This window comes from Dreissena polymorpha, chromosome 4, assembly GCF_020536995.1.
Source record: "Dreissena polymorpha isolate Duluth1 chromosome 4, UMN_Dpol_1.0, whole genome shotgun sequence".
In the NCBI taxonomy this organism is placed as follows: Eukaryota; Metazoa; Mollusca; class Bivalvia; order Myida; family Dreissenidae; genus Dreissena; species Dreissena polymorpha.
In genome coordinates this window covers 136,665,520-136,681,293 of record NC_068358.1, presented here as the reverse complement: position 1 = coordinate 136,681,293, position 15,774 = coordinate 136,665,520, and the positions used below count along the sequence as shown (strand labels likewise).

The 15,774-nt window shown below is 35.0% G+C and overlaps 1 protein-coding gene across 3 annotated transcripts in view; it reads right to left on the bottom strand.

The window, feature by feature from the left end:
- LOC127876765 (ETS translocation variant 5-like) overlaps positions 1–15,774 on the bottom strand; it is a 109,061-nt gene that overhangs the window by 52,632 nt on the left and 40,655 nt on the right. The window contains exon 1 of one of the 3 annotated variants that reach the window (XM_052422230.1): positions 6,801–7,927. The exons of the other annotated variants lie outside the window; for them this stretch is intronic. Coding sequence (XP_052278190.1) covers positions 6,801–7,359 — 559 coding nt within the window. The 5' untranslated portion in view covers positions 7,360–7,927. Of the gene's footprint in view, positions 1–6,800; positions 7,928–15,774 lie in introns of those variants that run through there. 3 annotated transcript variants of the gene reach the window in all.

The following is a 15,774-nucleotide window of genomic DNA, read 5'->3' as shown; positions in this document are numbered from 1 at the left end:
ATATTTTAGCTGAGAAAATTAGCAGTTTGAAGCCACATCAATAATCAAGACGATGACGACGTATTTGTAGTTTTGTTAATTATCAGCTTATTACAACTATTGTTTGAATATGCGTATATAAACACGTTTTATTTTGTTCATATTATACAGTTAACATCGCTACTAATTACCCGATAATCCCGTATATTCCAGTTTTAAATCAAATGCTGGTAAATATTTACGATACACAAACATTCTCGATATTTCCTTAAGTATCAAATACATTTGGGCATTTGTTACTATTTATAGAGATGATGAAATAACGTCTAATCGGGGCGTTTTTTTCTCCACTGAACACGCGATTTACGCCTGATGTGATGTTCATGTATTTATACAACACAAAATACACCCAAACTTTCCAAACGACGTTCTACATGTCTGCATAATTTTCGCGCGCTTTTTATGAAACAAAGGATATTTTAGCACTGTTTATTTGATGCTAGAATTTGCCAAAGGACGCGTTAGCATTAAAATTCTGAAGTGTGTTTCGGATTACAAATATAATAATGATAATCGAACGAAACATACACAGTTGCTCGTAATTAATTCTACGCTACACATACATGTATGTACATGTAGGTGGATATCTTTTCACTCGATCCGCCGCGTACGTATGCGGCGGATTTACTCCGCGAAAGTACGCGAGGTAAATACAGACTCGGCGTCGTTGCGCGGATCGATGCCGAGTGCCACGGCGATACGCCGCGTGAACACACGATTCGGCCGCCGCGGACTAATAATCTGGCCGTGGCGTAGCCGCGGATTATGTTTGTGCCGCTTTGGCTGTACTGTACATACTGAAAATAAAATTTTATAAATCACGGAAATCCTGGCACTTGCAGGAACATCGTTACCCATGCATTTTTAGAAGTTTGTAAATAATGAGGTGTTCCTAAGTGACTATTGATGATGTCATTTTTTAACATTTGCAAAGTATGACCAAGTATTCATTTTAACGCAAATAGTTACAAGCCCAAAATGGAAAACCAAGGACTGGACCAAACCCAAGTTCAAAATATTCGGTTCCTACTGAAAAGCTCGTGCTCTTGCATACCAACAAGTATTACTATTAAAGTCCCACTCTTCTGATCACCGAAGGAACCACCTTTAGACATTTAGCTAAAAACATTTTTTGGCAGTTTTTTCTTCATAAAACCCTATAAATTTCCCTGAAATAGAGGCATTTCATGTCTATAACCAGGCAGGCTGCTTTTCGCTGCTTTGTCAGGTTCCATTATTTAGCCAGCTATGATAAAGCAAGAGGTTTTCATTAATCAGTTCAACATGAAGTGTGTCAAAAAAATTACAGTAGTGACTACACCTACCAGTACCTAACATATATCAGTGAAGTACCTATTATACATCAATGGTGAAACACTGAATTTAGAGTTACCTTACAGCACCTATGGCTATGCATGTGACGTGATACTACATAATGCAAGATGAATATCAAACTAACCTACTTAGTTGATCAACTTTCATGACAGTGATCAATCCTGTCAAAGAAACAAACATTCTGGGTCCCATTTACCATTAACCATTGAAGCTATCTATGCAATTAGTTGGAAAACTGAACATCATCATGATCACAGATAAAAGAAAGTACATGGCTTACGACATTAAATTTTAGTCTGGTAGACATTTTATTTATAGCAAGATGATTAACAACATTATGGCAAGATAATTTTCATTCTTGCAGTAAGTAACACATTGATTTTTCACATAATATAAAGAGTTAATTTATAGCAAACAAAATTAATATATATAAAATATGGAAGAAAGCATCTCTTGCATTATTAATTTAAAAGCAATAAATATTACATGACAAAACAAGTCATTTGTTTTGACTAACATCGCCCAAAAAAGTAGGGTAATTAGGTCAGGTGAACTGTTTTTGTCGCTTAATTTTGCGCACGATTACAATTTCTTTTTGTTAATTTGATTGTAGAAAAAAAGATCACAAACTTATTTTATATGACTTAAGCCAAAAGTGATTGAAATAATCAAGATATTAGCAAATGAAAATAAGGGTCGGTCAGATTTGTTGAAACTAATTATTTTACGCTTTAACATCAAGCAATGATGATCTTCTTCATCATCTATGCATCCAACAAATAATTTGTAACAATGAAGTATTTTCCTATTATTTTCAGAATACCCAAAAATAAGTCCATGAATAATTATTATTAATTATTATTTTCAAGTTTAACATGGTGAAATCTTCATGTAATTTGCTTTTGATTGTTGGAGTTCTTGATATAAATTAAGAGTTTTGTCAATCAAAAATTTGAAACTGACTGACAATTGTGTAATTTACACCAACACCCACCATATCTTTTGCTTTGATTATTTATTAAATTCACAAACTGAGAAACATGCTACAAAAATACTGCTTGCTGAAGGCCAGTTCAATAAGTGCTCATCACAGCCTGCTGGCAGGTCAGCCATATTAAAACGCAATTAAAGTTACAACAACAGCTTTTAAAACAACAACCAAATCACGCCGTCATGGTAAGTAAGTTATTAAACGATGCGCTTGTTAGCCTCAAGATATTTATCAAATTCTATGGCATTTATAAACCCTTCTTGTCACAAAGCTGACAAATGCAGTGGCATGCCCTTCCATAGCCGCCAGCAAGTTAAACGTTACAATAACTAACGTTACGTCCTAATTCACATCTTAAACCTAACTGCCGTAGCACGCCAAATTCAAACATTTTGCGCCCAGTTATCACCTTTAAGCACTGAGGCTTGCTGACAGATAACACCTGTGTTAGTTATTCACGTGTTGCTCAGTTGTTACATCTCATATCCGCATAAAATTACTGGTTCGGGGAAGTAGTTTTCATTTCCTATTTTGGTTTCATGTAGTGCATACTGACAGCTTGTATATCAAAATGTTTTATCATGCATACGGCCATCTACACAACCTCCAAAGCCTGGGCAAGTCAATCAATCTCAAAACAGGTAGAGCTGAAATTATCATATACATTCTGTTTAAGTGAACATCTGAATGTCAAGATGTGATTATGTTCTTGTACATGTACACTTGATTTAATCAGTGTAAAACTGTTAATATTAAATTAGTTAATAAGTATTAGTAAATAAACTAGCATATTTTTTTTAACAAATCAAGAATGACAACACTGAAGAAAATTCAATTCAACATTATCAACCATAAATATATAATTATTGTTACCCTATATACACTTTGGTTTCATTTCTCTTTATAATTAAAACCCTGTTGCATATAAAATATTTGAGATATAAAACCTAGCCACAAGCTATGGAAGTTAATGTCTCATGTAATATCGACCACTTTTGTCAGCTAAGTCACATTTTTGTTGCTTTTTGCAATTTCAGTTTAACATTGCCCAATAATTTATTAAACAAAACGTGACCAAATAAATGTTTAATTATGCATATAATGTGATTAATTACAACTTCAGGTTGTCGCAATTTATGAGCGGCATCTCCAAATGTCGCAATACGCTCAATTAACCAACAAGATACACACAGAAAGACTTCCATGTGCAGTAGCCAAAGTTTCCATGCAGAAGCACAACAATAGAAAAACTGTAATGTATTGAAGTGTAATGTATTGCCTTCATTTTTTTATTGTTTAAAGTTCTGACTGTATATATTTTTCTCACTACATTGGTTACAAACAAAACTTATCTAAGTCCCTTACTTATTTTAATAATTGCATAAATTTTCACAATTATTCCCAACAAGACTGTTATAACTCTATACAAAGCACTTTCCTTACTGCTGGTCTATATTCAACTGAACCTTTGCAGTCAATTTTGTTGGGTTAAAGCACTGACATTTCAATGAGCATTTTCATTAATAGAGCCTGGCAAAGTAAACAAAATTGCAGACAGGGAAAATAAATGAATAGAGCGAATTTACTTTTTTAAACAAAAGACCAGCATGAGCAGTGGCAAATTTACTGGCATTGCATCTAGACATGCTCACACTCCTTCTCAACTACAATGTATGCAATCTGAATGTAATGGGCCCCTTCACACCTGCTTCTATTTTTTGTCTTTCACAAGTTTTGTTATTGATGTATACATTTAATGGACCATGACACTCACCTCGACCGAAAAAATGTTAATAATGACAGACTGGTACATGTAGATGTGAACATATGTGCCAAAGCAATTACAACATAAAATTGTAAATTAAATTAATGTTTTATGTTACACATTATTCTCCCAAAAATCATGAATGCAATATATATTATAATAAAAATAATCTAAAATATAATCTATTAAATAGCCAGTGACAGAAAAGTTTGAGTACTAGTTTAAAAGCTTGTCTGCTTTCAAATTGTCTTAGTAGCCACTTTGTATTTTAAACAAAATGTTTGCTGGTACATTCAAAATAATACCAAATAATATAATACAATATGACTAATGGAAAGTGGAAAGTGTTGTCCCAGATTAGCCTGTGCGGACTGCACAGGCTAATCTGGGACGACACTATGCACATGAATATTGCCCAGTTTTCTCAAAACACAACTCGAATTATTACATAAGTAATTTCAATCAAATTTATAAAAGAACAAATTAAATGAGAAAAATCTGTTTTCAGAATAATTTCAGATGTATTAAGAATTACAATTCTTATCTGCCTCTTCAGAAATCCCTCAACAAAAGTAGTGTCAACTAGAGTTAACAGTATGCAATCCCTTATCAGACATCTACAACTATGACAAAAGGTCAATTAATATACAAATACATGTGGTCATATTCAACAACAAACCCAGGTAAAGTATATTATTGTTCCATTTATCCTCATGGGGTATTCAATGTTTGCTTTGCAAATCTCAATACCTTGCACAGATAACATAAACTTCCGACAATAAAGAAGGAAATACCGCATTGAAATAGCTATCACATGATCTGGCTATGCACTTGATTAAAAATGTAATCTTAGATAAGGTCTCTTTTCCTCTTGAGCGTACAGGAAACGAAAAATTTCACAAGGAAACGAATTTCAAGACCATAATTATTTTCTTTAAAGCTGGATGCACTATGTATTTATATGAACAATAGTCAGCCATGTGACAAACTTTACTGAAAAAGTTAGGACAATTTTCTTATCAACGTCTACATAACATGTTCCCAGTAGACATGTGAGCCATACAAGGAACAAAGAGCTCAAATATTAATGAAATACTCAATAAAAAACAATATTTGAACAAATACTTTAATATTCTTTTCAAAAATAACTTTTAAAATTTGGCTGATTTCAGAAAAGGGAATTTTTTGCTGCATTTAGAGCACTAAAAAATTCAATGTCAAAGATATTTTGTCAAGTTGTTGTGTTTTGTTGCTTTTGTTTCAAAGGAATTTTTTTTGATGCTATCTGATATCATTTAAGTTGCGAGAAAAAGCAGAACAAGGGACAAAATTGTCACAAAACCAGGTTTTCATTGTGAAAAAAAAATCTGATAAAGGGAGAAAACTCAAACTGAACTTTTGAAATGAACAAACAAAATTAACCCCCTTTGTAAGTTTGTTTTTAAAAAAAATCTATTTTTAGTCGTGGCGACCTTGACATTGGAGATATTGACGTGATTCTTTCGTGCGACACAACGTCCCATGATGGTGAACAAATATGCCAAATGATTTTAAAATCTCACAATGAATGACATAGTTATGGCCAGGACAAGCTCATTTATGGCCATTTTTGACCTTTGAACTCAAAGTGTGACCTTGACCTTGGAGATATCGACGTAATTATTTCGCGCGACACACCGTCCAATGATGGTGAACAAATGTGCCAAATGATTTTAAAATCTGACAATGAACGACATAGTTATGGCTCGGACAAGCTCATTTATGGCCATTTTTGACCTTTGAACTCAAAGTGTGACCTTGACCTTGGAGATATCGACGTTATTATTTCGGGCGACACACCGTCCAATGATGGTGAACAAATGTGCCAAATGATTTTAAAATCTGACAATGAACGACATAGTTATGGCCCGGACAAGCTTGTTCCGCCAGCCCGCCAGCCAGCCAGCCAGCCAGCCCGCCCGCATTCGCCAATCTAATAACCAGTTTTTTCCTTCGGAAAACCTGGTTAAAAAAGACTTAAGATAAAAAAAAACATATTCTTAAAAAACTTACATTTGAGATTTTATTATAACCAATGTCCACCTAATTAACTTTTTTTCAATAAAATAGATAAATATGCTTTTGGTTGCATTTTTATCAAGTGATTGAGCATTCCAATAGACATTAAAATTTGATTTTAAACTTCCATGCAGTGCAACAATATTCAGAGAGAATTACAGAAATATTGAATTGTTTAATTAAACTAAAAAGCACCTGCACAATTTTTTTCAAAGTAAAATTTTGCCCTATATTATTTCTGCCAAATTATAATAATTTTTTTCCTATATATTACGATTCTGAGTGCTCATTGTTTCTTAACTTTACTTTTTACATTTTTATTCTGATAGGTGATTCTTTATGTGCTGTTTGAATATGCAGAAATAAATTATATATCAATTTTTTATTTCATGGAAGACTTTTTTTATTGTCATGTTTGACACAACAATGAGGTGAGTGATGCCGGTTTTATCAAGTAATATACAGTAACATTTTAATATACATACTAGCTAAACCATCAAATATGTCACGACTTTGGAGGTGTAGGTAAAACACACATACTTTTGGTTAAACAAAGTCAACAAGGTTATATATATATATATATATTTAAATGAATTCCAGAGGGTAACTTACAATGGTATCGATTGAGCAATGCTTTTTTAAATGTTTTGCCGCTACTCTGTTTGTCCTGTGAACTGAGATCTAGGCCTTGTTCGCTGCACGAGTCGTCAACATCAGAAAAGTCCATTTCTCTGGACTCTTTTATGTCTCTCGGATCCTTCATTTCTTTCAAATCCTTCATTTCTCTCAACTCGTTCATTTTTCTTGACTCATGCGACCTCGATGAATCGTAACAATCTCTTTTTTTCAAAGACAAGTCCAAGACTGGCGTATCTTCATTCGTCATGAATTCTTTTGGAAAAGTCAAAGAATGAGACGTTCGTGTCGCAAAGCTTTGAGAGGGAATCATAGGATGTGGTGGTGGTAAAGGAATGTGATTTGGAATATGAGGAAACCCGAGCGGCAGAAGTGGGCGTGGCATCAGGAATGGATAATGCATGGTCTGTGGTAGAGGTAAATATGGTTGCCTGGGCAAGAACGCAGGCTCCATTTGAATTGGTCCAGGAACAGGCATAGCGTAGAAACCAGTCTCCTCCTTCACATAGAACATGGACGAATTTTTCATAAACATTTATCTTTTGCAAAGGTTCCTCCACTTGTATTCAATCCTTTTTATTTGCAAACACATGTTCAATCAAAAGTCTGTAACAGCTCTACAAAATAAATGTTCATCAAAACCACTATCCATTCACATGACACATAAGGACTTCATCCGTCCTAAATCCTCCGCAACTGATAAAACACAACTCTCACGTCTTACAAATTTATTAAAATATTTTAAACCATGTTCAAGCTTATTTCAACAAAATCCAATAGATAATGAAACACGATAAATCGGTGAACTTCAATGTACTGTACCCAAGCCAGCCAAGCCAGAAGTTAGAACTGACTGACAATCAACATTGAAATACTTCCCACAATTATCTACAATAATCTTCAATCTGTTGGTAGATAGATACACACACAGCTAATACAATATACTCCTCCAAGCCCACGCCATTCAAGCACAGAGATTTAAATGTCTCAAGGTGTCGCTGAGCACACAAGCTATGCAAGGACATGTTATATCTAAGTTACAATAGGCGTGCTCTCATATAGGAAGTATTCCACTGTGAAGCGGTTACTGAAGTGTAACACTGTCACTTCGTATAACATCTAAGTAGTCAGTATACATTAAGACCACATGAGCAAGCATATGGGCCAGTTAGTAGTCGTAATCATATCATCACCGAAAACAGGCTTACATAGTGAATGCACTAACCCTGATAAAAGCCTTTTAGGTTTTGCACTCAAGGAAATCACTTCTCTGCAACATTACAAACTAGGCTGGCTTAAAAATCAATGAACATAAAACTATATTTTGTTGCTCCAGAAAATATCTTGAGATGTTAAAATTAAATTTAATGAGTCGTGTTTTGAGAAAACTGGGCTTAATGCTTGTGCGTAGTGTCATCCCAGATTAGCCTGTGCAGTCTGCAAAGGCTAATCAGGGACGACACTTTCCGCTTTCATAGTATTCTTAGTTTCAAGGAAGTCCCTCCTTACCGAAAATCAAGTTAAGGCGGAAAGTGTCGTCCCTGATTAGCCTGTGCAGACTGCACAGGCTAATCTGGGGCGACATTTCACGCACGTGCATTATGCCCAGTTTTCTCAGAACATGACTCAAATAGTCAGGTTGACCTCTGTATATACATTGTTGCTATAGCAAGTAAGTTAACAGGTTGTAAGTTAACAGGTTGATATCCAGATAATTGTCCATAGGCTTTTATCTAAAACAGTTTACACTATGTAGTTGAGGAATGACTGACAATGTGAAATGTCTCCCAGTTTGTGAGCATAAAAAATAGGCTGCGATTCCACCAAAAGACAACAATAAGATTTTCACTTTCAGTTCAAGTATTTGCATTAATTTAACTTAATATGTAGGTCAACACAAACAATATTTATGATAATCGACAATTAGCAATAGTTGAAATAAGTGGAATTTCCTCTTTTTTCTCCTAAATAAAGATGAAAATAGGTTTTTAAACAAGATGCGTTTGTGAAACACAATGTCCCCCTATATGACGTTTGACTTTGAAGGATGACCTTGACCTTGTGAAGGATGACCTTGACCTTGACCTTTCACCACTCAAAATGTGCAGCTCCATGAGATACACATGCATGCCAAATATAAGGTTGCTATATTCAATATTGCAAAAGTATTCATAAAACTAGAAATGGCGCGGCAGAGGCCGACGCGTATCCCCACGCCGCATGTTTGACCCAAGGGCGCCCCAGGGTTGATCATGGGGCCATGCATAGTTGAGATTGACTGTATTGTCATAAGAGAAGTTCAGTATCAATTAGAAGTGAATGGGTGTAAAAATAAAGAAGTTATAGTAAAAGGCAATTTTGGGAGGGTGTGGCCTATGTGGGCGGGGTGCCCCAGGGTTGGTAATGGGGCCATGCATAGTTGAGATTGACCGTATTGTCATAAGAGAGGTTCAGTATCAATTTGAAGTGAATCAGTGTATTAATGAAGAAATTATAGTAAAAGGCAATTTTGGGCGGGTGTGGTCTATGTGGACGTGGCGCCCCAGGGTTGGCAACGGGGCCATGCATAGTTGAGTTTGACCGTTTTGTCATAAGAGAGGTTCAATATCAATTTGAAGTGAATCAGTGTAGAAATGAAGAAGTTAATGTAAAATAACCTAAATTTTTTTTATAGTAAATGGATTTTTTTGGTGGGTATGGCCTATGTGGGCGGGCGCCCCAGGGTTGGGATTGGGGCCATGCATAGTTGAGATTGACCCTAATGTCATAACAAAAGTTCAGTATCAATTTGAAGTGAATCCGTGTAGAAATGAAAAAATTATAGTAAATGGAAATTTTTGGTGGGTGTGGCCTATGTGGGCGGGGCGCCCCAGGGTTGGGAATGGGGCCATGCATGGTTGAGATTGACCGTATTGTCATAGGTGAGGTCCAGTATCAATTTGAAGTGAATCGGTGTAGAAATAAAGAAGTAAATGTAAAATAACCTAAAAAAATGAGTGATAATTTCTGACGCGGCCCCACCCCAACCCCTATAACTTTTGACCCAGGGGTCAGATCAAAATTCCAAATAGTGCACCGTCGCACATATGCTCATAGCTACCATGTGTGTAAATTTCAAGGTTCTAGTGCTTTTAGTGTAGGAGGAGATAGTGGCCAGGACGGACGGACAGACGGACGGACAGACGGACGGCGGAGATCACCACAATATCCCCACCTTTTTTTCAAAAAGCGTGGGGATAATAAGCGATTTGGGCCAAATATATTTGACCTCTGAACTTGAAGGATGACCTTGACCTTGACCTTTCACCACTCAAAATGTGCAGCTCCATGAGATGCACATGCATGCCAAATATCAAGTTGCTATCTTCAATATTGCAAAAGTATTTATAAAATAAGCGATTTGGGCCACATATATTTGACCTCTGACCTTGAAGGATGACCTTGACCTTTTACCACTCAAAATGTGCAGCTCCATGAGATACACATGCATGCCAAATATCAAGCTGCTATCTTCAATATTGCAAAAGTATTCATAAAATGAGCGATTTTGGCCATATATATTTAACCTCTGACCTTGAAGGATGACCTTGACCTTTCACCACTCAAAATGTGCAGCTTCATGAGATACACATACATGCCAAATATGAAGTTGCTATCTTCAATATAGCAAAAGTTATTGCAAAATGTTAAAGTTGGCGCAAACAGACAGACCAACAGACAGACCGACAGACAGACCAACAGACAGGGCAAAAACAATATGTCCCCCACTACTATAGTGGGGGACATAAAAATTTACATCACCATCATCTACTTGTATGTATTAAATTGCGATTCTCAGATTTTGCTTTGAAATTTTATATGACAAAACTTAAGGAAGAAATATTGAGTAAAAGAAGAGTGCAATATAATTATCTATATAATTATGAACAATACAAGCATACAAGTCTCTAAAACAGTTACATTTTATTTTAAGACACTATGCAGTGTTTATTTTCACCGTTTTGGGAATTGGGCCAGGTCCCTTTGGACTGAGAAAATTCGCGGCGTTTTGACTAACATTGGGAAATTAGCGTTGTTGTCGTTTTGCTAAAAATGCTTCAAAATTGAGGAAACAAAAGTGTCCAGTATTATATTTACTAAGGTTGAACTTATATGGATGGGATATAAGATATTGAGATCCAAAAAAAAAACAAAAAAAAAAACAACCTTCCATTGGGAATTTTTAGCTCCCATTTAGGAAAAATATATATTTTTTTCCATTGGGAATGGGTCTGATTACCGGACCCTATTTTGAATGAAAAAACAAAAGCACCGCATAACGGGTGCCCTGCTTGGCTGCGAAAGCTTGTCAGAATTTTTTTTTTTTTTAGAGGTCACAGTGACCTTGACCTAGTGACCCAACAAGAGATGTGTTTTAACACTATAATTCACCATACAGAGGGAAAAAAACATAATTCAAACTCTTTTATTCATTAACATGTTATGTTCATGTTCAAAGTTCAACATTTCTGGGCTTTTCAGCGAATTTATCAATTATTCTGGTGACCTCCTCTTCACCAAGTCTCTCTGTGTGCAGACAAAGTCTGATCAGAGACTTCAGTGTAGCTTTCCCAAGCTTGTGTCTCTGTGGCGTGCAAAGCAGGTTGAGCAAACTAAACAGTCTTTCAACACTCTCTTGACCGGACGTTTCTGGCGTTTCACTGCCGGCATTTGAAGAAGACTGACTTTTAAGTTTTACTTGTTTGAAAAGAATATCAATTTATTTTTAAATTAAAACAGATTTGTCAATTATTTTACGATAGCTTTTGTTGTTGTGCGACATGTTGGAATACGTATGGTTTGCGGTAGATGTCTTAAAGCGAAAGTCGTGATAGTGAACTACGTACGATTTGCGGTAAAGGCTAAAATAAAGTAAACACGCGGGTGCAGTTCAGGAAAATTGTAGTAAATTCGTAACGAAAGACGTATTTAAATGAGGTATTGATTAAAATTGAATAACACTTCAGAGAGGGGAATTTAAAAAATATTTGGGGGAAAAATATATACTCTAAAGATGGGGGAATGGGGCCGAATAACGCCGAATATTTCATAAAATACACACACTGAATTATATAAATTACTTCCATTGAAAATAATTGTCTCTAACAAATCTCTATTTTTAGTAGCAAATAATTAAAAGCCACTACTGTAACTGTAGATTCACCACTCAAAATGTGCAGCTCCATGAGATACACATGAATGCCAAATATATAAAGTGGCTATGTTCAATATTGAATAATTATCACCCTTTAAAGCTTATGACTTCCCTTAAATGTGTATTTTTTACCGTAGACCTTGAAGGATGACCTTGACCTTTTACCACAATGTGTTTGTCAGATGCCGCCTACTGCGCCGCTTTGATTTGTTTAACAAAAATATATACGTGGGCAGGTCAGATAACTATGTCCATTTAAATCTATTACTTCCCTTGACTTTGTTTTTTCGCCCCTAGTCCTTGAAGGATGATGTTCACCTTGAAATTTTACCACTCAAAATGTGCAGCTCCATGAAATACACATGCATGCCAAATATAAAGTTGCTATCTTCAATATTTAAACAGTTATGGCCAATGTTAAGGTTTTAGCACGACGCCTACAGTGGACGGCGAGCTGGCTATGACAATAGCTTGGGTTTTCTCCGAAAACAGCCAAGCTATAAACCACTGCTAAGGGTTACAAAATGGCACATTTAGTGGCATATAACTCTTATACCCAACAAGCATTGAATTTCTGATACAGACATATTTCATTTTATTTCTCCAGCAGAATAACACATTATTTGAAGAGTTTGAGTTTCAAAGCAGCTTATGGTGTTTTTTTTCCAGAAAAGAACCATTTAAAACACATAAGTGCAAATCCCTGTAACAAACATTGTTTCAGAGCATAAATAATTTCAGAACTATCAATCCAAGTTCAGATATCATAGTAAATTGATTATTTCAAAGATTGCATAATTCAATTTTAAGGTAAATCAGATGTGACGTATTTTTTAATGTAAATATTTTACTAGCAATTACTGAAGATTTCTCTTTTAAAGTTAAGATGACAAAAAACTAAATAAGTCTGATCCTTATAGTAAAATGATTAAATGCATAATGCCTCAATGTGTTTTTATACTTCACAAAATTGTACTCAGACTGAATTTGGCCATATCAAAGGAAAGGAAATAATTTATTATAATGCATTGCCTTATTTTGCAAAAGAAGTCAAACTGTATTATTTTCCAAATAAGAAACTTTGCATGCATTCAAGCCATGCATCTACACGATCAATAACCATAAACAAGATTAATCAACCTATTAAATATACCGGATGAAAAACTGTAAGGGAAATAAGGCACGTTAAATTGAAAGATTGCTTTAATTATAAGACAAAGGATAAGGTATTTTCATAGTCAATTACTATCATATTATTAATTAAAGGGGTTATACATGTAACTCATAATTCAAAATCAAATTACCAGATCTCATATATTTCTGTTGAACTTATGAACTCGAAATACAAAGCTCAACAGTTGCCAATTACAAACTGAAAATATGACTCTTTAAATGTTCAAACATCAAAGTTAATAAATGTATAACAAATAATGATTGTTATATTGATGACCTTTCATAAATCAAGGTACTTTCAATGATAATGATATACAATTCTATGTACAGTTAGATGAGAGCCTGCATATCGTTTTTGGTACATTTATGACTTAAAAGTCTACTTTTGCTAATTTTTTTCCAATTCAAAGCAGTGAAAATATTATTTTCCTTTTAAAGGGGCCTTTTCACAGATTTTCCCATGTTTTGAAGTTTGTCATTAAACTCTTTATATTGATAAATGTAAACATTAAATTTTAAAAGCTCCAGTGAAAAATCAAAAATAAAATTTAAAAAAGGAAAAAACAGTAGCCCATAGCAGGGCTGGAACCAGTGACCCCAGGAATCCTTTAGTAAAAACGCATTAGCCAACTGAGCTTTCCTGCCAAGTATACATAAGATGAGTATTTTATACGTTATATAAGCAATCTTCGTAGTTTCACAAATTTAAACGACAACAACAGAACTCTCCAAATTATTCAATCATTTCGCGTTGCAACGCTTTATAACTTTTAGGTTTTTAAATCGTCAAAAGATGCATATAATGGCTATACTAGACCATGGCAAATGTTCAGTAATACTGTTTCCTCACAAATATCATAACTAAACCGAAAATTTGCGAATCTGAAACAACTTTTTTCAATTTTGTAAATTTACCAATCCATGAAAAGATCCCTTTAAGATTACTAGCAGTCTTTGAAATCATTTTTAATACTTCACTTAAACGATAAGTGGAACACAGTGTTGAAGTCATATACAATAAATGTACCAAACCTTAAACCAGTGTTATTTATGAGCAAGTTGAAATATGAGACCACATTAACTGTATAGATATAAATAGGGACAACAAAATCAGTCATGCAAGGTTATGCTACACTAAAGTGAGTTATCTCTTGTGGTGGCAGTAACGCTTACAATCATTTCCTACAGCTTATATCCCATATCCTGTTTTACCAGTTTAAAACAAATCTGACAAAGCAAGAATGAACTATCTTAACATGACTCTTTGCTTATTTACATTCATATTTCATAGCGAAAGCATTATTCATGTTATGACAAAATAACCTGGTATTAAATAATTCTTTCTGTAAAAGGAGGATGTAAAATGCAAGTTAGGGTTGAAAGATGATATAATGCCAAAAGTGTTCAATTTCAATCACTATAAATACAATCTTCATACATGTAATTATAGACAGACAAAAATAGACAGCAAGGACAAGAAGTTTAACTATGAAAATCTTGCAGCTTTATTCACTATGCTGTCAGTTTCCAGATCATATGTCGCCTAAAAGAAGCCAACTAGCTGCAATCTAAAGGACAAATTAATACCAACATCAACAAGTTCAGATTTGATGTCTGATAAATGCGCGTAAACACAATATTGCCCCTTTGGTGCAAAAAGGTACCATGTGAAATTGAAATGAGAAGGTACATTGTACCTTTTTGCACCAATGGGGCAATATTGTCTTTCAATAAATATATGTGCACTTTTAAATCTCCTTCCTAGCTGGAGTCCAGCTTTGCCATAAACAGTTTAACATACTCCAGAGCATATGTAACTAGATGTGTTTGTGAAACACAATGTCCCCCTATATGACGTTTGACCTTGAAGGATGACCTTGACCTTGACCCTTCACCACTCAAAATGTGCAGCTCCATGAGATACACATGCATGTAAAATATAAAATTGCTAGCTTCAATATTGCAGAAGTTACATTACATGAGCAATTTTGACCCATATATTTGACCTAGAAGGATGACCTTGACTTTGACCTTTCACCACTCAAAATGTGCAGCTCCATGAGATACACATGCATGCCAAATATCAAGTTGCTATCTTCAATATTGCAAAAGTATTCATAAAATAAGCGATTTGGGCCACATATATTTGACCTCTGACCTTGAAGGATTACCTTGACCTTGACCTTTCACCACTCAAAATGTGCAGCTCCATAATTACACATGCATGCCAAATATCAAGTTGCTAACTTCAATATTGCAAAAGTATTCATAAGGGCTGTTTGTAAAACATGCATGCCCCCCATATGGGCTGTCCGTTGTAGTGGCAGCCATTGTGTGAATACGTTTTTTGTCACTGTGACCTTGACCTTTGACCTAGTGACCTGAAAATCAATAGGGGTCATCTGCGAGTCAAGATCAATGTACCTATGAAGTGTCATGATCCTAGGCAAAAGCGTTCTTGAGTTATCATCCGAAAATCATTTTACTATTTCAGGTCACCGTGACCTTGACCTTTGACCTCAAAATCAATAGGGGTCATCTGCGAGTCATGATCAATCTACCTGTGAAGTTTCATGATCCTAG